At 36.6% G+C, this 25711-nt stretch overlaps 1 protein-coding gene across 1 annotated transcript in view; it reads right to left on the bottom strand.

Moving 5' to 3' along the window:
* LOC113898890 (triadin-like) overlaps nt 1-25711 on the bottom strand; it is a 159542-nt gene that overhangs the window by 87259 nt on the left and 46572 nt on the right. Inside the window, exon 6 of the mRNA XM_027552193.1 lies at nt 430-507. Coding sequence (XP_027407994.1) covers nt 430-507 — 78 coding nt within the window. The remainder of the gene's footprint in view (nt 1-429; nt 508-25711) is intronic.

The raw sequence follows: 25711 nt of genomic DNA, 5'->3' as shown, positions 1-25711 counted from the left end.
CCTAATTATTGGAAATTTATTTGGGAGTGGATTTAGGGGACAGAATATAAATAAGGTATAGAGGAGAGAATAGGCTAACATGAGTGTATAATTCCTGATAATGAGCATACAATGTTTTCTTGAGTTACCAATTCAAGAATTACAAAGTATTATCTGTCCCTTTGACCCTATACTTCCTGGCTTGATTTCCAGAGTATGAAGCTGGTCATCCTTCTGGAAGCCAATGGCTACCAATGTATAATCACAGGAGGAAATTTTTGGTGTTCTAAATAGGAGCAAATTGTACTTTTAGGAAGAGTAAACTGTAGTTTAGACATACTAAAACTATGAGAAAAGGTGGATTTTGTTGTTGCTGCAACAACTATTTTGCTTTGTTTCTCTATATTCTATCTACAATAGAGATGATCTTTGGAAAAATAAAATACTTGCCTTCAAGAGTAGGTGATGCAAGAGTGGGTCTGGAAGCTTGTTCTGTTGGTAACGGAGGTGGTATGGCTGGGCTCTGCCCTGTGCACACAATGCAGGAATAGATATTGAAAAAAATTATTAATAAATTTAATATACATAAATAGAATAGCTAGATCTGTCCCCAATATGCATAATTCATAATCCAAAGTATAAATTCATATTATTATGCAATAAGAAAATTGATATTAGGTGAGATCTTTAAGTAGATACATACAAAGATTCAGTTATCTTCAGAGTTATTTCTGAATATATTTCTTTTCTTAGATATATATACAATGTCAAATATATCTACTGGACTTTATTAATGAAAAACCTACATGTATTCAAATAAAGCAATTATTTTCAATATGCACTTCAAATTATGGAAACTGAAATCACAGAAGCTAAGAGGAACCCTAATACATAGAAAAATCACCATTTTCTTCTTTTAACTAAAAATTCTCGAGTGATATAATAAGGCAATAAAGGAAAATTAAAATTCATAGGCCTTTTGATATTGAACAGGTACATTTTCTCCTGCTAAAATAAATGACCCGCAGTTAAGTAAATAATGGGCCACAGGGAAAATATATTCAGTTTTATAGAAACTTAAAAGCCTCCCTCATCTCTAGGCTTATTATGAACCATAAAATCTCACAATTGTTCTCAATACTTCCTTATCCCAAGTGATTTCTTTAATTAAACAAAACCATCCGGGCCATGAACTGTAAACATTAACTAACGTATGATCCCATATGAAATGCTTGCAAAATCTTTTATCATTCATTTTCATTTCATAAACTCCTGCTGTGTGTCTCTTTTAAATCTAAGAATCAACACGGGCATATATATGCACTTTCTAAAATTTCACTGACAACTAGATATTATTGAATGCTAGCAGACCTGCCTGCTTACTAGAAGTCTTCCTTTTTTAGAATTTGTCAAAATTAGTTTGCTCTGGTGAATTGTGGATTAGCAGCCAGAGCTGCACACACAACACCTTCTGTGGTGGCAAAGAAGGGAGGAACTCCAGGCCCTCAAGCTGAGTAGAAGAGGTTACTAGCTACTCATTGAAGGATTTACTTTTAGCTGTTAAACCCATCCAGATGGATTACTGAGCACACCCATATGCACAGAAGCAAAGCATATTTTCATGCAGGCCATGCCATATATCTAGAAAAGTATACATCCATATTAGTACTGATTATTTTCCTAATGAAAGCAAAGATGGAAATATGGAATGTAACATGGAATTTCATTTTTCAGTAAGCAAGGAAAAGGTAAGGATGGGTGGGCACATTAAAAAAGGAGTTTGTGCCACATTGATTTTCCCTAGCTAATATTTATACAGTTCTTACTACACATATGCCTAGAATGATCCCAAACAGTTTTGACATATGAAGTCATTTAATCTTCATAAGATGCTTAGAATGCAGGTATAATTTTCATTTTGCAGTTTAAACTGAAGTGAACAGGGATTCAGGGGCTCAGCTCCTAAGAAGTGGACTTGAGGTGCTGAAACTTCCTCTCAGACTACCTAAGGCAGTTAAAGATAGTCACATGTAAAGGTCCATCACATGTAAGGATGAAGAGAGACAGAGGAGTGGAGTTTCCACCCTGACTTTCTACCATCTTTGTAAGCCAAAGGGATGTACACTAGGGAGTATTCTCTCCCAAATTTTGCTTGAAAGCTGTCCTTGAAAAAATGTTTCTAAAATAGGATGGTATTTTGTAGCTTTTAAAATCTATGGAGAATCTAGACTGAGGAAGGAGTCAATTAAATAACTAAAGCTTAAATACAAGTGACCATGAACATCCATAAATCAATTATTTCTAAATAATAAGGCTTTCAAAAATATCTTCAAGGGATCCTGCTTGTTCAAATTGAACTGATTTCTCTGCTGTCAAATACTTCCTTGAACAGCAGTAATGTATGATCTTAGTTTTGATCAGCCATTTAAGAATTTATTTTTGAATGTATTCAATTCTTTCCATAGGGAATAGTTTATAACTTAGACTACAAAATCTTCGTATATTTTCCTGGAGGAACTCTGAAGTCATTATTTTATTTTTTAACTTAGCACTTATTATATCTCAGCACAGGAAAAACATTAATCTCCAACTCTGCTTGTAAGAAGTTCCCAATATCATGGCTAAAACAGATTTACAGACAGATTATTATAACATAGTGTGATGATGGGAAATAATATACACAGAGGAGATGTCACAGAATGATTCTTGCATTTAAAAGCCTGAAGAGAGTTTCCCAAGTAAAGAATGGAGGAGGAGAGGGAGGGATAGCAGACAGTGATTATCTAGTGAAAAAAAAAAGCCTGGATGCCAAGATACATAGAACTATTAGAACAATCAAACAGGTATTTCTGCAACATAAAGTACAAAGTGCAGTCTATATCAGAAATTCTCTACAACTATAATAAACAATATCATACTCTCTAAAATGGACAACCACATGATGGTGAGACAGTGGACTCAGTAGGGAAGTATCACCAACAGAAAAAGAAAAAAAAAAAGTTTTTTTTTTTTGCCTCTAGAGTGACAGAGCTAGGTAGCTCTGGCAGGGGAATTATTAGCTCAGGGCAAGTTTTTGTTTTGTTAAGGGTCACCAAAACAAATCAGGCATGTCATACTTGAGAATGACACCTGACTCTCTGGTACTGACTTACAGAAAAGGCCTCTTTTATGTTCAAATAATGTCAGAAAATGCTACTGAAATTACAGACTATTTTTTCTATATGAATGAATATAAAATTATATCTATATAATAATTTATGGATATAGTAATATAATTTTATAATGAAAGCAAGCTGTTTATTATAAAGCCTACATGATTGGAATCAAATAAATATGGGAGTTTCAGCTCCACTGCCTATAATCTGTGTGAATTTGAAAATGTCATGAAGTATCCAAGCTTCATGGCCTTTCTAAAATGAGGAGAGTTTTTGTCAGCTGTTGTGAGGATTAAGAAATGAAACATCTAACACATAGTAAATACTCAAAATATTCTTTCTCCTACAATATATTTACAATTTATATCCCACCTTATTACACAAGAGGACTTGAAACAGACTTTTGAAGTAAGACAACAAAGACATAATAACAGATAAAATTAAACATGACAGAAATAGCAGAACTCATTTACAGGAAAGAGGCTTATCATTTTATTAGGAATATATTTCTTTGGAATTTGTGAGGATTGTTACTCTCTAAAGGAAGAATTTACATTGTTGAAATTTACACTGGATCTCTAAAGGTGCCCTTCATTTTACAAGCTATTACCTGAAAATCCCTCTGACATTCAAACACAGTGAATTGGCTTTATTTTTGTTCCGTGAGTGATTTTGACTGGCTTATTTCCATAATACCTGAATCTCATGTTTGTAAGCTGCCAATATTTTATTGTTCTGAGTTTTTTCTCACTCAAGTCAATATGATTGCTTTCGGTTTAGTCTAATTCCACTGGGGATGACATATAGTATGCATTCCTCCTAATGATCTAAGTTACTGATGTTTTCTTTACTTTACTAGAAATAATGAATTACTCAGAATCTCAAATCAAGAAGGAGGCTATGAGCAGAATTCAGGTAATGTGAAGGAAAAAGCAATTCACAATACTGAAGCTTGATTTACCTAGTTTTTTAATCAAAGGAGATTTCCTAGTTCTAAACCATCTCTAGATAACTAAAGTCTACCTCCTAAATCTTGAAACAAATATTGAGGATATTTTTTACTCTAATGCTCGATAGTTATTTTTTTTTCCCTTGGGCCCTCATTGCATTTTCAAGGAGGTACCCAGTACATCCAGGAGACTACAGACTTTGAAAGGCCTCCTGCGCCGCAAACAATGAAGTGATAGATCTCATGACAGAGGGAGTGTCACTCTTGTAAATGACCACTGAGTTAAAATTCATTTACATCTTGAGAAAGTATAAACTGTGATTAATTACAAACACCTATCCCAATGCATTCTGTCAATAGTATTTAAAGCATTTGTGCATCTACTGTCATTGTTTGCTAGGTGACTAAGTCGTGTCCGACCCTTCTGCAACCCTGGAGCCTGCCAGGCTCCTCTGTTTATGGGATTTCCCAAGCAAGAAAACTGCAGGGCGTTGCCATCTCCTGCCTTCTCCAGGAGATCTTTCCAACCAAGGGATCGAGCTTGTGTCTCCTGCATTGGCAGGCGGATTTTTTACCCCTGAGCCACCTGGGGATCTATGATGAACATAAAATGGGAAAATTTGAAATTAATAAGAAAACTATTGCCAAGTATGTTAAAGCAATAGTATTGCTTTTATTTGCTGGCACAAGGTTCCTAGACTATTTTTTATAACATATAGAATAATATTTTCAAAGTTTAGAATTGAACAAATATTAAAATTAAATGAAAATATGGTTTATATTTTAGGCTGAGACATATAGTAATTGTGCTAGTGTCTTTATTAAAAGAGGGACAAGTTGACCTTCAAGTTTCTTTACTGAGGGTTCCTTTCTCTGCCTTGTCCTTTTGGACTACCTCTAAAATGGAAGGAATGGAGCAGAGGTGTTTAGAGTGTCAGTAACTCTTCCCTTTTCCACCCTTCTTATTAAAAAAATTAAGATATCACTCATACAATAATCCCAGACTTGGTGAATTTGCCTATGAAATGAAGAATAAGGAATCTGAAGCTCAAGAGTTTGTATGAGGTGGACAGATCCAAGGTTTTTACTTCAGTCATAGGCATCTTTATAACTCCCACTTGTGTATTGCTAATTTCTACATATATAACTTTGCAGCCCTTGTACTTGATCTTGTGAAGGATACGTGTAAACAGGCAATTATCACTTAACTGAGGACTCAGATGTTAAGAATGTTTCAGGGTGAAACAAGAACAGTAATGTCTCTTCCAGCTGGGTTGTTGTGAGGGTTCCTGGGCATAGCAGTACAAATAAAATCAGTGAGGGACCACAGGGAAGAGAGAAGGGCTGTGTTGTTATAAAGTTTACATTAAAGATGAAGGGAGACAGGTGACAAGCAAGACTGATAATTTCAGATCTCAGAACTGGAGGGACATCAAAACAGAGTGGTGAGGCAGACAGTGACTGTGAGAAAGAGATGACACTAAATGGGTTGGAAAAGGAAGAACTGGGTTAGCACTGAGCAGAACTCCACTAACCTATGACGCTTTGCTCAAATTGTCTCCTTTCTGTGTGTGTGCTGTCCATGGTGGTATGGTTGGAGGAGGAGGACTTGCTTAGTGCAAAATTAAGAAGCAGCTCTTCCCAACTGGTCGGGTCACTTGCCAGGCCAGTCCAAATCTTGAGATGAAAGAAGAGCAGGGGGCCTTTGTGTAAGTACACAGACTGCAGGACAACTGCACAATGTATCAAGGGTCTCTGTCTCCAAACGGGAGACACAAGTTCTGACTTGAATACAAAAGAGTAAACCTCAGGAGAGGCCGGATGAAAGGATTCCTGGCAGGGAAAGGCAAGTTAAAATGCCTATGCTAGGAACAGCCTGGATTGCTTAAAGGTCACTGGTGCTGGAGAGCAGCGATAGGCTCATATCAGAGCATTCTGGGCTGCTCTTGTGAGTCTGGATATGTTCTATGGGTAATGGTAAACTTTTGAAGTGTTTTAGTATGACACATAGGGTTTTAAAAACTCACTGGCTGCTGTGTGAACAAAAATAATGTTTGCAAAGGAAAAGATATAAGAAGCAGCCGCAGATCAGTTGGAAACTGTTGAAAAAAACCCAGGTGAGAGATGACATGAGCCTGGTCTAGGTGTTGCAGTAGAGATGTAGTTGTTCCTGCAAAAAATGTACCTGAGTGCCTATTTAGTTCTAGGCACTTTCTTAGGACATGGAGTTACAGCAGTGCCAATACAGAGAAAATCACCTGTTTCACAGAGCTGAGATTCTACTGGGCAGAGAGAAAAAATATCAACTAAATAAGTAAAATGAAAATAAGCATCTTATTAAAAATGTATCAAGGAAGAGTAATAAGGAGTGCTATTTAGAATAATAGATGGAATTTTTAAAGATATGGTCAATGAAAAACTCAGGAACTGTAGATAAATGGATGGACTCAGAGTGCATTTTTATACAGACTCAGTAGGATTTTTTTAAATGAGTTTGATATGGTAAGTGCAGGAAAGAAATCAAAGATGACTGACAATTTGGCTTGAGCATCTGGGAACAAATGAGAAATATTCAGATAAGGGCAGGAAATTTCCTATTTACTTAGCCAGATGCTATTTATGGACTAATTGCTTAGTCATTGTTGTCACTTGAATTACATAGTTTTCCATTTTGCCAAAGGATTTATATAGAAGACATTGAAGTATAAGTCATAGCTGCTTTGTTGGCTTATTCTAAAAGTACAGCATATTGGTAATTAATTTTCAAGATATTTTTTCATGATTTTAGAAAACTTTTAAGCAAATGGTTTATTTAGTATAATTTGGTAATGCAACCCTACTGTATGGGTGTTTAAAAAACCAAAAGCTTCAACTACTTAGATCAAAGAGCATCCTCCAGGCCAAAATGTTTCTACTCGAAAGGTTTCTTTGCATCCTGATAAAAAGTTTCCCTAATATTTCCATGTGCTATTACATATTTGCATATTTGCTTTGATGGAAAGCAAGGAATAGAAGTCAAATACATATTTCATAATTCCTTTGATTAAAAATGATAAAGGTAATATTAGTGTGTTTTCGTCTTCATCTCTAATTTATAAGTTAGAAATAATTCTACCATGGAAAAGCTAACTGAAAAAGGAAATGAGATTGATTCAAGATCATATCATTGTTTCATTTATTCTTACACCTTGATTATGACAGAATACCTGATATCCAGGATTTAATAAAAATAGATGCACGGAATCACAATCATAGAGTTTTAGGGTATGGAAGAGATCTTTGAAATCAGTTATTTCAACACCCTAATGTTTCAGGTGGACAAAAATAGTCTCTAGAAGGAAAAGTGGCCTAACCAAGGTTATACCTCAAAAGCATTTAAGATAAACATTTTTCACTTCATTTTTATTTTTCTATTTATTGAATATTTATTCGGAAGGTCAAGATAAATGACAATTATTTTACCCATTGTCATAAATGACTAATAACTCTTATAAGATCTTTAAAGATTCACTTCCTAAGATTAAAAGTCTCATAGTTTTCTTCACGATCATATTCTGCTTAACATTAATTAGATATTAAATTGACCTCAAGTACCCATCTTGGTCCCTGATCTCATTTTGACAATTCTAGATAGACTGTCAACTTGGAGGTTTTCAAAACTTGCAGAATTACTATTTCTTCACTTTTCTTAAATATTTCCTTCTAGCTATCCAAATTATATCTCTGTCAACCCCAGAGCAAATCATATTTATACATAAGATGAGGCAATAGGCAGACAGTAAAGATGGAAAAAATAGACAAATAGGTAATATGAACTGTAAATTTTTCTTTTAGTACAAAGGTCAGAGCTGATATGAAAAGAGATTATGAGGCATATTAGATAGAGTGCAGTCTCAATTTACAAAAATAAAAACTATCTCATGTACTTAGGATACAATTACCCTACTCGCCTTGGAGTCATCCAGTGAAATGCCTTTAATCTCTTCCTTGATTCCCTTCCAGCCACACCCTTCACAACTCTTATGTTCTCAGAATAGCCAGTGTACACTTATCTTCTGATTCTCAATGCATTTGTTTATTTACAAGTCTGTGCTGGGATTTTTTGTTATTGCTATTGTTTCTGTTTTTAATCCTCATTTGACTATGAGCAACTTGAGAACAGAGTCTGGAATATGCATACATATTTAGTAAAGAGAAATGAATACCTACAAGAGAAAATGAGCACATGAGTAAGTGAATAAATGAATGTTACTACATGCTATTCTGTTACACTGTTTCTAGAGTGTTTGAATATGAACAAACCAAATTACAGTATTTTTAGATCTCAGCAGAGTACAGAATACTTCCAACAAAACACGTGATAAAATTTATTTTTTGCTTTCTATTTTTCAGTTATTTACAGTTCCAGGCCAAAGTATTCATTTTCTTTCTGTCAGAACTTTTACCAATTTATTTATGAGTACCAATCTTTCCATGAAAGTGAAACTTTAACAGTTTTATCCATTAGTGGGAAAAATTGAGCTTAAAGGTCAAAGATAAAGAAAACTAGCTTCATTAGCCCAATCAAGATATAACACATCCAATATATTCTGAATCTACAGTTACCCTAAAGTGCAAAGACTATGTAAATTACCCATTGTGGTATGCTTCAAGCCCAAAGAATTACACACCTACACATGTAACCCGAAAAGAATATTAGTACCAGAAGAAACTTAAGAATTTACTGAGAACCCTGAAATTCAAAGAAGCTAAACAACTTGCTACATTGACCTAAGTGACACATAAGTATGATACATGAATGCAGATTCTCAACTCAGTGTTCTTCACAGCAGAATGTTGTCTGTCTGCATTTATTTTAGAGAGAGCAATGAGGCACAAGGAACAAATAAAATAAATGATGAAATCTAGAATAATGGTAAACAATTTCAACTCAGTACAAATGCTGTTTTGTTAGGCTTTAGAATTCTATAGCCAATGATACTCATAATAACTAAGAAAAAATAGATCTTAAGTGCAGTATCCTATATTACGGCATAATGGTATTTGTAATGGATATGTTAATTCTTGTTTCATTTGAAGATGATTTGAAATACAAATAGTGCATGCTTTTGACCATCAGTTATGTCAATTCAATTTTCAAAGTTATAATTAATTCAAATTAGGTCTCTGAAATGCTGCTCTCCAATGTCAAACATACTTTATCAAAATGGAGTTGCCTATTCTCTAAGGAGTTGAAGGATAGAAATATAACAGTGATTTATTTTATTGGAAATCAATTTTTTCAAATATGACAAATGCTTAAAATATTATATTTATGTTTAAAACTTTAAGGTATAATTCAATAGAATTAAAAAGGGATCATTTTTAAGAAAAATTACAAAATTTCAATAAAATTTTGAGTTAAAAATCTCAAGTTTTATTTACATCTCTAGGCATGGCCCTCCTCCTGGCACATGCTAACTTACTGACTAATAAGTGATGAGCTATTATTCATTTAGTTTAACTGATCATTGCTACTAAAATAGAAGTATCAGTTCTAATAAGGCTGCTGTTTACCAACCTGGTCATTATAAGATGGCATATCCCTGAATACATTGTTGTTGTTTTGTTGCTCAGTTGTGTCTGACTCTTTTGCCACCCCGTAGACTGTAGTCAGGCTCCTCTATCCATGGGATTTCCCAGACAAGAATACTGGAAGAGGCTGCCATTTTCTATTCTAGAGAATCTTCACGACCCACAGATCAAACCCGCATCTCCTGCAAGTTTCCTGAGCTGCAGGCAGATTCCTTACCACTGAGCCACCAGGGAAACCCCCCTAAAAATGAGTACATTTAATATATCATAGACCATCCCCAAGAAAAAGAAACGCAAAAAGACAAAATGGTTGTCTGAGGAAGCCTTACAAATAGCTGAGAAAAGAAGAGAAGCTAAAGGCAAAGGAGGAAAGGAAAGATATACCCATAGGAATGCAGAGTTCCAAAGAATAGCAAGGAGAGATAAGAAAGCCTTCCTCAGTGATCCATGCAAAGAAATAGAGGAAAGCAATAGAATGGGAAAGACTCGAGATCTCTTCAAGAAAATTAGATATCAAGGGAACATTTTCACACTGTTTATGGGGTTCTCAAGGCAAGAATACTGAAGTGGTTTGCCATTCCTTTCTTCAGTGCACCACGTTTTGTCTGAACTCTCCACCATGGCCCGTTCAACTTGGGTGGCCCTACGTGACAAGGCTCATAGTTCCGCTGAGTTAGACAAGCTTGTGGTCCATGTGAGCAGTTTGGTTTTCTATGATTGTGGTTTTCATTCTGTCTGCCCTCTGATGGAGAAGGATAAGAGGCTGATGGACGCTTCCTGATGGGAGAGACTGACTGAGAGAGAAAGGGTCTTGATCTGATGGGCGGGGCTGTGCTCAGTAAATCTTTAATCCAATTTTCTGTTGATGGGTAGGGCTGTGTTCCCTCCCTGTTGTTTGACCTGAGGTGGAGGTTATAAAGATAATGGTGACCTCCTCCAATAGGTCCCATGCACACACTGCTGCACCCAGTGCCCCCAACCCTGCAGCAGTCCACCATTGACCCACGCCTCCACCAGAGACTCCTGGACACTCCCAGGCAAGACTGCGTCAGTCTCTTGTGGGGTCACTGCTCCTTTCTCCTGGGTCCTGGTGCACACAAGGTTCTGTTTGTGCCCTCCAAGAGTCTGTTTCCCCAGTCCTGTGTAAGTTCCGATGACTCTGTGGTGGGGTTAATGGTGACCTCCTCCAAGAGGGCTTATGCCATACCCAAGTCTGCTGCACCCAGAGCCCCTGCCCTTGTGGCAGTCCACTGCTGACCTGTACCTCCACAGGAGACACTCAAACACAATTCTGGTTCAGTCTCTGTGGGGTCTCTGGGTCCTGGTGTGCACAGTTTGTTTGAACCATTGGAGCATCTCTGGCGGGTATGCAGCTTGATTCTAAATGCAATTGCACCCCTGCTACGGTCTTGCTGGGGCTTCTTCTTTGCGCTTGGTTGTGGGGTGTCTTTTTTGGTGGGATCCAACATTCTGCAATTGACAGCTGTTCAGCAGCAAGTTGTAGTGAAATGCGAAAGTGCTGTGAAAGTGCTGCACTTAATATGCCAGCAAATTCGGAAAACTCAGCAGTGGCCACAGGACTGGAAAAGATCAGTTTTAATTCCAATCCCAAAGAAGGGCAACGCCAAAGAATGTTCAAACTACTGCACAATTGGACTCATCTCACACGCTAGCAAAGTTAACGCTCAAAATTCTGCAAGCCAGGCTTCAAAACTATGTGAACCGTGAGCTTTCAGATGTTCAATCTGGATTTAGAAAAGTCAGAGAAACCAGAGATCAAATTGCCAACAGCCTTTGGGTTATTGAAAAAGCAAGTGAGTTCCAGAAAAACGTCTACTTCTGCTTTATTGACTATGCCAAAGCCTTTCACTGTGTGGGTCACAGCAAACTGTGGAAATTTCTTCAAGAGATGAAAATACCAGACCATCTTACCTGCCTCCTGAGAAATCTGTATGCAGGCCAAGAAGCAACAGTTAGAACCAGACATGGAACAACAGACTGGTTCCAAATTGGGAAAGGAGTTTATATTGTCACCCTGTTATTTAACTTATATGCAGAGTCATCATGCAAAACAGCAGGCTGAATGAAGCACAAGCTGGGATCAAAATTGCCAGGAGAAGTATCAATAACCTCAGATACATAGATGATACCACCCTTATAGCAGAAAGTGAAAAGAAACCAAAGAACCTCTTGACAAAAGTGAAAGAGGAGAGTGGAAAAGCTGGCTTAAAACTCAACATTCAAAAGACAAAGATCATGGCATCTGGTCCCATCACTTCATGACAAATAGATGGGAAAACCATGGAAACAGTGAGAGACTTTATTTTCTGGGGCTCCAAAATCACTGCAGATGGTAACTGCAGCCATGACATTAAAAGACCACTTGCTCCTTGGAAGAAAAGCTATGACCAACATATAAAAAGCAGAGACACCACTTTACCAATAAAGGTCAATCTAGTCCAAGCTATGGTTTTCCAGTAGTCAGGTATGGATGTGAAAACTGGACTACAAAGAAAGCTGAGCACCAAAGAGTTGATGCTTTTGAACTGCGGTGTTGGAGAAGATTCTTGAGAGTCCCTGGAAATCAGTCCTGAATATTCATTGGAAGGACTGATGCTGAAGCTGAAACTCCAATACTTTGGCCACCTGATGTGAAGAATGGACTCATTGGAAAAGATCCTGATGCTGGAAAAGATTGAAGGTGGGAGGAGAAGGGGATGACAGAGGATGAAATGGGCATGAGTTTAACCAACTGGGAGTTGGTGATGGACAGGGAAGCCTGGCGTGCCACAGTCCGTTGGGTTGCAAAGAGTCAGACACAACTGAGTGTCTGAACTTACTGACTGAATATATCATAACTCTTGAGTCAAAATTTAATACTTTAGGTTTTGTATTCTGGTTTACTTTTCAGAGATCCAACACACTTTATTGATCTATTCAAAGACTGAAAATCAAGTCACAATAAATTATTGATAATAGAAATGCGAGTAGCAAGTTGAGAAATTGAGAGAAAAAAGAAGGCTCCCAAAATATTTGCAAAAATACATTTGCAAAATGCATTAAAACAGCTTTCAAGCAGAATAACAAATTCCCTTCTTAAGAGGTAAGAGACTAGACATTTTTGTAAACTATCTGAACATGGAGAATAAATAATGCCTCCTTCTGTCTCAAATCTTTTCTGGCTTTTTGACTTGTGAATTCTACCAAAGAGGTTATTGACAGACAACAGCTGGCATAGTCAATTGCCAAATGAATTCCTAAACTACTAGAATCTGTTATTTTCATTCTCAATAACTTCAGGACCTACCAACAACCTTAGAGATAAATATACTCTATGTTCTCTTCTATCTCAATTTGCTGTCACTCCCACTACTAAAAATAAAATTTGACTACAAATATAATGATGGAACTGGGTGATCTTTTATCAGGACTTAGGGGCAGCTTAATAGAAACCCAGGAAATTTAAAAGTAAACCATATTCTAATATTCCTCCAGTAATTTTGGTGAGAAGTCATTCGTGCCTCTGAGAATAGAATCACAGTTCACTCTGCTTGTACTTTCTATACCAGATTCCTGTCACTGACAAAACCAACAAGGGCAGCTAAAAGTTATCAGCAAATTGCTTGCTTTCTTTGGCAGTTGTACTGGCAAGATTTAGGAGTATGCGTCAAGTGTAAACTATAATGGAAATAGAGATTGTGAGTTTGTTTTAAATTGTACCACTCAAATCAGAGTGAAGAAAGGGAAGGGAAAAAGAAAACCGATGACACAGTGACCCCCTTTTCAGAAAACATAATTCTCCCTACAGTGCTGGAGACAATATCTATGTATCTGAGCAAATTCTGCCACTTCCTCTAGGTTCAATTTCCTAATCTACGAGGTGGGAGACTTATAACCCACCTCCGAGGGTTCAGTGTGAATTCAGTGAGATGATCCATGTGCGGCAACTCGGCACAGTGCCTGGTACACTGCTGCTGCTGCTGCTAAGTCGCTTCAGTCGTGTCCGACTCTGTCCGACCCCAGAGACGGCAGCCCACCAGGCTCCCCCGTCCCTGGGATTCTCCAGGCAAGAACACTGGAGTGGGTTGCCATTTCCTTCTCCAATGCATGAAAGTGAAAAGTGAAAGTGAAGTCTCTCAGTCGTGTCCGACTCAGCGACCCCATGGACTGCAGCCCACCAGGCTCCTCCCACTGCGGGCTCTCAGTAAAGTAGTGAATGTTTTCCATCATCAACGTTGTCATGACCATCCCTAACAACCCTCCAAAATCTTTTAAGGGTAGACACAGAATAACGTCTGGATGATTTCCTGAGTTTTTCTCCAGCTCTAGGCAAGCCATTGTTTTCAAGCTTCACGGTATCTTTCCTTTATCCTTATCCTCAAATACAGGGAGGTACGTTTTTAAGCTATTATATCAAATTTGAAAGACAGCATATTCTCTTTTATACAGAGATCTCATTCAAACAGAATAGAATCAGTCTGATATCTTTCAACCACCTCCAAGTCCACACCACACAGGACTTGGCAAAGGGAAGGGATACTGCCATTATCCTATCCTTTATATACATCTGTAGGAAAATTTCTTTCCTGTCCCCCAATATTTTCTCTGACACATGAAACCATTCCATATTTAAAAGCATTTCAAAGAAATATGAAAAGCCTAAAGAAGAACCATAGAACCAATTAATAAGGAACATCCTGGTTTTGGAATTTACCTTAGGAAGAGAAAAGAAGGGGTTAGCATTTTGTTTTAGTAAAGAATTTTCTACTGGTTGCTTTAATAAAGATTATAAAACTCCTTATCTTTTCAACTACAAGCACATAACACAAATTTAAATATTTCAGTGCTTGTGCTTAATAGATAAAGGATAAAATGGGACCATGTTAATAATTATTATGTAATAGGATGAAAGCACAATTAAATTCACAAACACATTCTCACTTGAATGACACATTTGGAAATCATCCAACTTTTCTTCCTGTTTTAAATTGTGTATAATTGATATTGTGTCATTTAAAACAATGCACACTGCTTATCCAGTGTCTGCCAGGAGGCTATTTATAATTTACACAAAAAATATCCCTCTGGGGTAAAAATCATTATTAATGTAATCATTGTCATGAATAACAGAAAATGGAAAAGGTTACATCTTAGGTAACCTCCATCTAAGAGAAGATTAAATCATCAGTTTGTTTCTCACTGGATGTTTCAATATGACAATGTTGGTGCTTTTTCTATGTCTATTTTCCTCAATTTGTATCAGAGATTTCAATTATTACAAACCTTGTCTACTAAACATGTGCCTGTTACATAAACAGCATGAGTAGCTGCAGAAGTGGTGATTTATACATGACAATTTTTTCTTCAGGAGGGCACCATATCAACCACAAAGCCATAATATTGAATAAAATAGAGTAGTGGGGATTTAAGAAATGCAACATAAATAATTAAGTGCGAATGACAAAGGACAGACACTAAAGTATTGTTGTTGTTCAGTCACTAAGTTACATCTGAATCTTTGCAACCCCATAGACTGCAGCACACCAGGCTTCCCTGTCCTTCACTATCTCCCAGTATTTGCTCAAACTCACATCCATTGAGTCAGTGATATTATTTAATCATTTCATCTTCTGTCTCAAGGAGAACTCTTGCCCTCAAATCTTTCCCAGCATCAGGGTCTTTTCCAATATGGGGTCTAATTTGGAAGAACACACCTGTATAGATAGTAACTATATTTGTTCAGTTTTTTCTCCTGCATTGACTTCTCATTTGGTATTGTAAATAAAAAAGTTCATCTAATTATACCACTACATTTCCCCACCTTAGACTGAAAAAAATTGACCACCTGAATAAGAATCAGGCTTCCCTGGTGGCTCAGTGAAGAATCTGCCTGCAATGCAGGAGACCTGAGTTGGATCTTTGGGTTGGGAAGATCCCCTGGAGAAGGAAATGGAACCCAACCCAGTATTCTTGCCTGGAGAATCCCATGGACAGAAGAGCCTGGTGGACTATGGTCCAAAGGATTGCAAATAATTAGATATAAGGATAAATACTAAACTCATTGTAAGCAATTAATAATAACAATCAGAATAAAGCTGAAGATAAACATTGGCAAAACACTAGGACTTCACCTTATCAAGCCTGTCCGAGGTTCTGTGGCTCTTTCTTCTTTAGTTTATACTTCTCTAGATTATACTCTAGTAATCATACAGTTTAGTTGTTAGTAGAGAATCCCAGGGATGGCAGAGCCTGGTGGGCTGCCGTCTATGGGGTCGCACAGAGTCGGACATGACTGAAGCGACTTAGCAGCAGCAGCAGCAGCAGTACTTTCTTCCCGGAGAAGGCAATAGCACCCCACTCCAGTACTCTTGCCTGGAAAATCCCATGGACAGAGGAGCCTGGTAGGCTGCAGTCCATGGGGTTGCTAGGAGTCGGACACAACTGAGCGACTTCACTTTCACTTTTCACTTTCATGCACTGGAGAAGGAAATGGCAACCCACTCCAGTGTTCTTGCCTGGAGAATCCCAGGGACTGGGGAGCCTGGTGGGCTGCCGTCTATGGGGTCGCACAGAGTCAGACACAACTGATGCGACTTAGCAGCAGCAGCAGCACTTTCTTCCATTTTCTCCCCAAGCTTTCTTAATACTGTTCATTGCTTGATTTATAATAACTTCGGACAAGATTGTTGCTTCCTTTGCTTTGAAAATCATGTTACCACCACTAGCATTGAATGCATACTAGGGGTCTGTACCAGGCTTCCCTGGTAGCTCAGCTAGTAAAAAATCTGCCTGCAAAGCAGAAGATGCCAGTTCAATTCCTGGGTTGGGAAAATCCCCTGGAGAAGGGATAGGCTACCCACTCCAGTATTCTTGGCCTTCCCTGGTGCCTCAGACAGTAAAGAATCCTCCTGCAATGCAGATCTGGGTTCGATCCCTGGGTTGGGAAGATCCCCTGGAGAAGGGAAGGGCAACTCACTCCAGTATTTTAGACTGGAGAATCTCCCTGGACAGAGGAGCCTAATGGGCTACAGTCCATGGGGTTGCAAAGAGTTGGACACGACTGAGTGATTAAGCACATACAGGGGTCCAGTAACTGCTGGGAGACTGATAGGATGACTTCAACATGTCAACCTAGATATTGAGAAGGAGACAGACAAAATGTATTATCTTCAAATGTGGGATAATTATTACTACTACGTGGGAATAACAGTACCATTGCCTCGACACAGAATATTTTAGAGAACCAAAATGTAAAATACATTAGACCAGCAGTCATGTGTGTACAGTGTGCCACAGAATTGATCAAAAAACCCAGAGCAACTGGCTCAACAATCTACAACCTGTGAAGTTAATATTAGTATCGAAAAAATTCATTATTGTCTTCATCTTGCACAAACATTCTATGCAGGAATAAAGCTATGGACAAGGAATATTTGGTTGCCAAATTAGGTCTCTCTGAAAGTAGCTGTATCAAACTACTTAGTTCATAATTACTTATATCAAAATAGGTATGGGATATATTTATTTCTGTCTATGGATAAAATAAGGGCTTCTTTTAAAATAATAAAATAAAATAAGACCTGCTTAAGAAAAGGGTTAAGAATTATGCATTTATTTGAATGGTTAGAAAATCCTAGATTCCCTGTTCTTTATCTACTGGGCCACCCAATTGAACCTTGGAAAAGCACTAGGAGAATATATTCACATAATCAGTAGAATGCTTTTTTAATCTGCACTCTTGCATATAAACGACAGATAAGATTATTACAAGACATGACACATTAATAAATAACACCTAATTAGTTTGATAATTCTTTGATTAAGCCCTAATTTTCCTTGCTTCTCATGCAGCAATTCAAATTACTCTGTATTATTTGTTCCTTTTCAGACTATTTTAGAACATGCTTTGAATAGTCCCAGTAGGCTACCTGAGCAGGAATTTATTCTTATTTGACAGCAGGTCCATGCCATTAATAGTGACAAGGTGAGACCAAAACCGACACTGTAATAAAAGTCCCTGCACAGCAAAGACATTCCTCTAGAATCTGACACCTCTTTCAAAAGGGGAGGAGACAAAATTCTGAGAACATGAGAAAATGAAACGTTAGGGCTTCAGTGCAAAGAGAAAGTAATATGAACAGTATATTGTGGGGAGAACACTTACTTACTTACCTGCCTTCCTCCCAAACCTAACGCCCTTAATCACAATGACACTGACTGAGAGCAGTTGCAGTGTCCGAGGAATCGTGGCCACTCGGAAGCGCCTGGATCTATTTCTGCACATTCTAGTTAGTTATAAGGACTACAATCTTTAATGGGTTGATTGAGACAACTGTGAAAATTGGATACATTTATTTTAAACTGATTCTCCATACTTCAAATAATCAAATAATCACAACTCTCATGGGGCCAAGTCTAGGAACTATGCTCACCAGTGATGAGGTGTAGGCTCTCTCTTTTTTCTCACTGCTGTCTAATTCTATATGTTGTCTGCAGTTTATTGACACACACAGCAAACCCAGCTTTGTTAATTCTGAGCCTCTGTCTCTAGAGGTACTATCAATAACTCCTTTAAGAATCTTTACACAAAGCCTATTTGCAATGCTTAGAAACCTGTCATCTTTCTAAATAACAGGATTATTTCCAGGAATGAATTAAAAGGGCTGCTCTGGGATGATCATCAATAATTTTTTCAGCAAGATAAATATTATACATCATGAATTCAATTCAGTAAACACAGCATGTATCTGGCAAGGTATGAGGCAACAGGGATTTAAAGGCAAATTTTTATTGAAGGTGTTTATAAGGAAGTTAAAGAAGACTTGCTAGGGAGTGAATGATAATAATATGTGATAATTAAATCAGAACGATAATAAGAAGTGGTGAACAGATAATCATAATTTTGCTATATTTGGGCACCACTGCTACCATTATACATTTAAATAGTACATATTGTGGTTAGGTAGTGCTCTAAGCATATCATCTATGCATAAACTATTCTGTACCTTAACCCAGTAAAATAACATCAATTTTCCTATTTTAAAGGAGAAATAGGCATCATGCATAATTTTGTTCACTGCTCTATCCATAGAATCTGGATAGATGGATGTTCATAGAACTCATCTAGAAGACATTTAAACCAAACTCATTAATGCATATAATGCAATATTTTTATGGACCTTAATTTAACACTATAAATTACATATTATTACACACATATTATATAGTTAGCAGAACCAAGGATAGAAGACATAGGATGACTGCTGCTACTGCTAAGTCACTTCAGTCGTGTCCGACCCTGTGCGACCCACAGACGGCAGCCCGCCAGGCTCCCCAGTCCCTGGGATTCTCCAGGCAAGAACACTGGAGTGGGTTGCCATTTCCTTCTCCAATGCATGAAAGTGAAAAGTGAAAGGGAAGTCGCTCAGTCGTGTCCGACTCTTCTCGACCCCATGGACTGCAGCCCACCAGGCTCCTCCATCCATGGGATTTTCCAGGCAAGAGTACTGGAGTGGGGTGCCATTGCCTTCTCCTAGAGCAGGCAAAATTGGTCTAGTATGCTATCTGTTGATGTGGTTCTAAAAAATATTTCCCCTCCCTATCAAACAACCTTGGATATATGTTCAGTTAGTAAAGAAGAGCCAACAGTTGGAAAGCGTTGGATTCTTAGTGTGCTTTGACCATCTGCTCATGTGTTCTGCAATAATTCCATTATTAGCCTCATTTGACAGAGGAGGAAACAGAGACTTAAAGAGATTGAGTAACTTGACTAAAGTTATCATTTCAAGCAAGTGGCAGAGCCTTGATTTGAAACAAAGTAGACTGACTCTGGAGTCTGTGTGCTTAACCACGTGTTCTCACCCCCTGTCATGTCCATGCACTACATGGCTACTGCTGAAGAATAAAAATAAAATGATGCAAAACAAAAGGAATCAGCCAAAGAAAAAAAAAGGAAGCTATTGCTCCCTTTTAGGTTATGAACAGGTCTGGTTCCAGCACTTAACTTACAATTGGTTTTGGTCAAAGTCACACATATTTCACTTTTCTTATTTATATCGATACCTCATTTACGTTTCTACCTCTTGTGTGAACTTAAATTGTCAGATAGTTAGTAGCATTTTGAGTTGCAATACTTATTTCTTAAGTCACTTATACACAGTTGCCATCACCCATGGGAAATGGCTTGTGAATTGTGACTCTCCTTCCAAGTTATATTTTAAACAACAGCTTTAGCAATATTCCACACACTTTCTTCTGTTTCTAATACCTTCAGAGGACTGCATGATCACATCTCTGAAACGCTGGTTTCACGTCACTGTCCTGCTTTAAATCTTTCAAAGGTTCTCTCCCATAACAAAAATCAGCTGTGCCTGATTGACCATGTGTCTGTAATCTATCACTACAAACATCACTTCTTATGCCCTAATGTTTTCTAATCTTAATTTATCCTCTTTCCAGTCTGGTATCATCATCACCATACAAACACATCGATGTCACACACACTGCTATATCCTCATTCATTTTCTCTTTCTTTCATACACAAAGCAAGCCCTATGTATTCTTCAACAGTGAGTCAAATTTATCCATCTCTCAAGTTCTAGATGCATATTACCTCCTCTGAAACTTGTAATATTTAGTGTCTGTATTATGAAATTTCTCAAGTTTAAACTTTTTCTTTATTAGTTCCTGTTCACTCTTTCAAATAATCATACGCCATATTTGTTAAAAGAGAGATCATCTTTAAGTATTCTTATGTCCTTTATTGTGCTCACTTTGGGACCGCTGAGCATGCAGAAGATACTCAGTGTTTATTTTCTGACTTAGTTCACTCACTGTCTTGGCAACTCTATCTCCACAACTGAACTCTCCCTGGAAGTCCACAACTGATCCTCTAACAGCCTCCTCATTTAGAGTTTGCTGTGGGAGTTAAATGAGTGTGTGAAGGTACCCAGAATGATCTTTAGTATTTAGCATATGGATGATTATCAAATGACATTTGGATTGGAATTTTCACATATTCCCCTTTTGCAACGGACTACTATTTGTGGCTTTAAGAATAAGTGAATTCAAAGTCTTCTCCAGCTCTGCCCCCTTCAGTGGGCACTCTCTTCCTTTACTTCCTATTTAGGGCATCTTTTGGGGTTTTCAGGCCAACAGTCTCTGAATAAGCTTTCACTTTCCTCTCCTATGGTACCAGTATTGATAAATCCTATGAGTTTACCTTTGTGATATTTCTAAAATCAACTTAGTTATCATCATACCACCTGAGGTCAAGCTTTACTTCCTCTCTTTGGACATACTTGTCCTTCCAGTTTCATTCTGTCTGAACCATCTTGCATAATGTTTCCAATTTTGTTTCTCTTTCTAGGTCCTTTCATGACAATCAAAGTGAAACACTGGCAGTTCCTTGTCTATGTCTGGGAAGCTGAGAGATTTGGTCTTACTTCTGAAGGCTTGAGGATTAGGCAGACCTGAGTTTAAATTCTCTGTCCACACAGTGTGTGACCTGGACAAAACACTTGAACTCTCTGTGCCTCAGTTCTCTCATCTATTTATATAAAACAGGGATAATAAAACACTACACTCAAAGTTATATAAGGATTAAATAAGATTATTTTAAGAGCCTGTGTACTGAGTTGCTCAGTCATGTCTGATTCTTTGCAACACTTTGGACTATAGTCTACCAGGTTCTTCTGTCAATGGGATTTTTCAAGACAAGAATATTGGAGTGGGTTGCCATTTCTTTCTCCAGGGGATCTTCCTGACCCAGGCATTTCCTGAGTCTCTGCATTGCAGGCAGATTCTTTACTGCTGAGCCATCAGGGAAGCCCACTTTAAGAACCTGGCAAAATTAAACACTCAGTAATTGATAGTCACAAAAGAACATTTCAAGATATTGTGATTCTGTGCTTTAATTATTATCCCTTCAGCCCTAAATGTTTTTAGCCTTAAGCTGACATAGGCATATCCTACCCATTTTTCAAAGTGCATTTCAATTTTTACCTCTTCCACAAGATTTTCTCTGAACGTTCATACTAGAAGCACTATCCTTTTGCAGTAAACTTCCTTAGTAAAAGAGAAAGCAAAAAAAGCTTGGGAAAGGACATGTGTACATATTACTTTATCATTTTAAGGATCTCAAGAAATGAATTTTATAAAAAAATTCTCAAGATGAAAAGTGAAAAACAAACAAACCAAAAAAACCCACAGGCAAAGTATTTAAATCCTATTTTAATAGAAAGATGGTCCTCACCTTTCCATTCTCTCCATTGGTTCCTAGTGTATTATCTGGGTCCACTGAAGCCAATCTTGGTTTTTTGGTTTCTTTTTAGGAGCTATTCTCACTATTCACAAAGACTAATATTCCATGTCTTATATTTATAGATCTTCCAAGGAACAAAGAAAAATGAATTATTTTTAAGCAATAAAACTCATTCTATCTTGTAATTATCATGTGGCACTACTGGTCAGTTTTAAAAATTCAGGACACATTATGGGATATTCCTGATCTTATTTTCCTTATATCTTGAACAATTTCTATTTCGTAAACTTAGGAATTATTTCATCATTAATTATTAATTATTCCCAACAATTTTTATAAAAGGAAAAAAATATTAAGAAGATAGAATAATGATGGGATTGCCTAGAAGGATGATGTAATTGTAAAACAAATCATTATTTCATTATTCAGTTTTTTTCATTGTCTTGACTAAAGTTTTGTATCATCATTCAAGAAGTTACAAAAGTCTGGAGAAATTGTTATGGTCCATAATTTTTAGTTTCATTTAATACAGTTTAGAATTTAGAGTTTTTATTTCCCACCCATTATTGCAAAGAGAAGAATATTGACAAAGGAAGATATTTAAGTTATTGGGTGAATCAGAAGATGAATGCAAAAAGATAGTTTGTAGTACATTAAACCTTAATGATTAGGATGAAATTGAAATTGACCATTCAAGTGAAATTTAAGACTATGTATCTTCACAAGAAAATGAATTTTCTAAAATTCAAGAATCAATGAGCAAACAACACATTCAAAAAGGGAATGTGGTATCCTCATCCAATTAGTTCTTCAGCTTGAACTTTATCATGCAACAGTTTGTGACTAGAATATAAAGTATCTCATTTCATTGAAACGTTACATCATAGTACCCTTTTGTGTTTTCATAAAATCTGTGTGCCAAAATTTATGCTTTTTTAAACCATACAAATGCGAAGGAATTCAGAAGGATTAATAATGTATAAATTTAAAGATTATTGGATTTATCATTCTAATTAATGCTTATAAATCTAAAAATAAAAATGTTTTTCAATTATGGAATCAAGATGACATCTTTTCAACAAAATTATGACCCATCAAAAATTTCAAAAATTCATTTGCTGCATCCTGATGATGCACATTCTGAAAGAATTTGAAGTAATAATATCCCAGAGTCTATTAAAGATGTTTGAAATGTGGAACTGGTATCTACAAGGTGGATGCATTGTAAGTTTATGCATGATAGTTGATGAGCAGTTCAGTTCCTTTTGAAAGAAGTTTCCCATTTGGTGTGTGTACACCTTCAAAACCAGGGAATTGATGAAATAAACATTTAACTTTGATATGTTTAAGTTTTTAATCACAATTTTCACCATTCCTTTAATCTTACTTCTGCAAACAATTTTTAAATGATTTAAACTATTAAAAATATTAAGAGGTCCAGATAAGTGAAGATAACCATTTACTCTTAATATCCTGAGATTAATGTACATTTTCTGAACATCTATTGCATGTCTATCTAGTTATCCTCAGTTATAAAATTATTTGTACTGTGTCTTATCTCTTTTCTGGATTATCAGCTTAGAGAGGGGATTCAACAATTGCTTTTAGAGTAAACATCAAAACTCCCAAAGCTTTTGCTTTGTAAAAATAATTAGATGTTTGGAACCAAAGTGAGTATATTTTTTAGGAGCAGGATTTTTTTAGAGAAGAGTACAGCAAGGCTAAATTTTACCTCTTCTTCTCCAATTGAGCTCTGAAATACATTAGATTAAACCATTAAATAACAGTGACTATAATGTAATTACATTTGACCTCTTCTCAGCAGGATCAAACCAAAAATGCAGTTAAGCACCACTGAAGTTCAAGAAAAGGATCTTAATAAAATGAGCATACTAACTTATTCCTTGAGGCTCTTTCTAGCTATGGTCTTAAAACCCACAGAATTGGAATATGGGCTGCCAAAGAATACCTTATTATAGTCAGAAAAGATTTTGGTAGGTGAATACCTTCAATTTTAAGAGAATAAATGACACTGAAAGTAGAATAAATTACCTTGACATAAATTCTTGACTCAAGCAAAAGTCAGACAGCAGCTGGAATTTCAATGGTGGGATAACTTCTAAGGGATAAACTTTAACTTGTATTGAACTTTAATCATAATGGCTACAGAGATGAAAAGTTGGAAAAAAGTGTTAAAATTACTAAGTGAAAGCGCATTAACCCTGGTCCTTGTACAGGACATTTAAATTGATTTCTTTATCTATACTGAGTATAAAAGACTCTGTAAGCCACGTGATTTTTTACCCATAGAAATGTGTCTCTTGTTTAACTTGGTTGACTCTGTCCAGCAATGCATGCAATTTATTTGGCCCAAGTGGAAGTTGATTAAGAGGGAGAATGAAAATGCCTAGCAAGATCATGATACTTCTTTTAAAGAGTCTGCCTAAATAATGAAACCACCAGTAGGCTGTCACTTAAGAAAAATATGCTTAGCCACAAAATATGGAAGAGGAAATTGGAGTTACTGGAAAGTTGATAAAGGTTAATAAATCTAAAGGCTTCTACCTTGAACATCTGTACTATGGATTTCTAAAAACAATAAAAGCAAAAAGACAAAAGACACTGTAAATTGAGTCTCAGTCTGGCAACCAATGTCTGCCTTGACCAGTTTTAATAGTTCTCTTATAAGATTATTAATTTGTAAACATATATGTACTTCTATGTTCACTGCAGCACTATTTACAATAGCCAAGACATGAAAGCAACTTAAGTATCCATCAGTAGATGAATGGATAAAGAAGATGTGGTATATATATATATATATATATTTCAGTGGAATATTGTCCAGCCATTAAAAAGTATGAAATCTTTCCATTTGAGGCAAGATGGATGGTCCTGGAAGTTGTTATACTTAAGAGAAATAAATCAGAAAGAAAAAACAAATACCACATGATCTCACATTTACGTAGAATATAAAAAATAAAACAAATAAACAAACAAAATAAAACAGAAACAAATGCTTAGACACAGAACAAACTGGTGGGTGCCAGAGAGGAGCCGGTCAGGCAATGCACAAAATAGATGAAGGGGATTAAGAGGTAGAAACTCACAGCCATAAAATAAATAAATCATGGGGATGTAATGTACACATAGGAAATATAGTCAATAGTTTTACAAAAACTTTGTATGGTGATGGATGGTAACTGGATTTATTGTGGTTATCATTTCATAATAATATTTCATAAAACTATCAAATCACTATGCTATAAATCTGAAACTAATATAGTAATACTCTATGTTAATTATAACTGAGTAAAAATTTTAAAATACAAAATAAATTGAAAAAATAAAATGACAACTAGACTCTCTAGCCCTACAGAAAAAGTAGAGGTCATCGGCTTCAGGACAGTCCCCATGGAAGGATGGGGTCTCTCTCTCTCTTTCTCTTCCCCTCCTTCCTCCCTAAAGAAGGTTAGGGGCTATTCAAAATGCATCTTATTACACTGAACATCTACACATTTAGGAGATATCATGGTGGGGTTGTTAGATCACTGAAAGGCAGCAGCAAAAGTATTTATTTATATTTGATAGCAGTTTTATGCATCAGTAACTCCAAACTGGAAATAACCCAGATATCCAGCAACAAGGAAATAGCAAAAGTATTTCTTGAAGAAAGGAGCTCTTCAATGTCTGGAATATCCTAAAATTATAGACTGTAGACATTTGTCTTCTGAAGTTGCTTAGTTTCAGGCTTAATAGCAAATACTAACTTTCTAGGTGTAAACAGAATTT

The sequence above is a fragment of the Bos indicus x Bos taurus genome, chromosome 9 (assembly GCF_003369695.1).
Source record: "Bos indicus x Bos taurus breed Angus x Brahman F1 hybrid chromosome 9, Bos_hybrid_MaternalHap_v2.0, whole genome shotgun sequence".
Classification (NCBI taxonomy): domain Eukaryota; kingdom Metazoa; phylum Chordata; class Mammalia; order Artiodactyla; family Bovidae; genus Bos; species Bos indicus x Bos taurus.
This window is presented reverse-complemented; position numbering and strand designations above follow the sequence as displayed.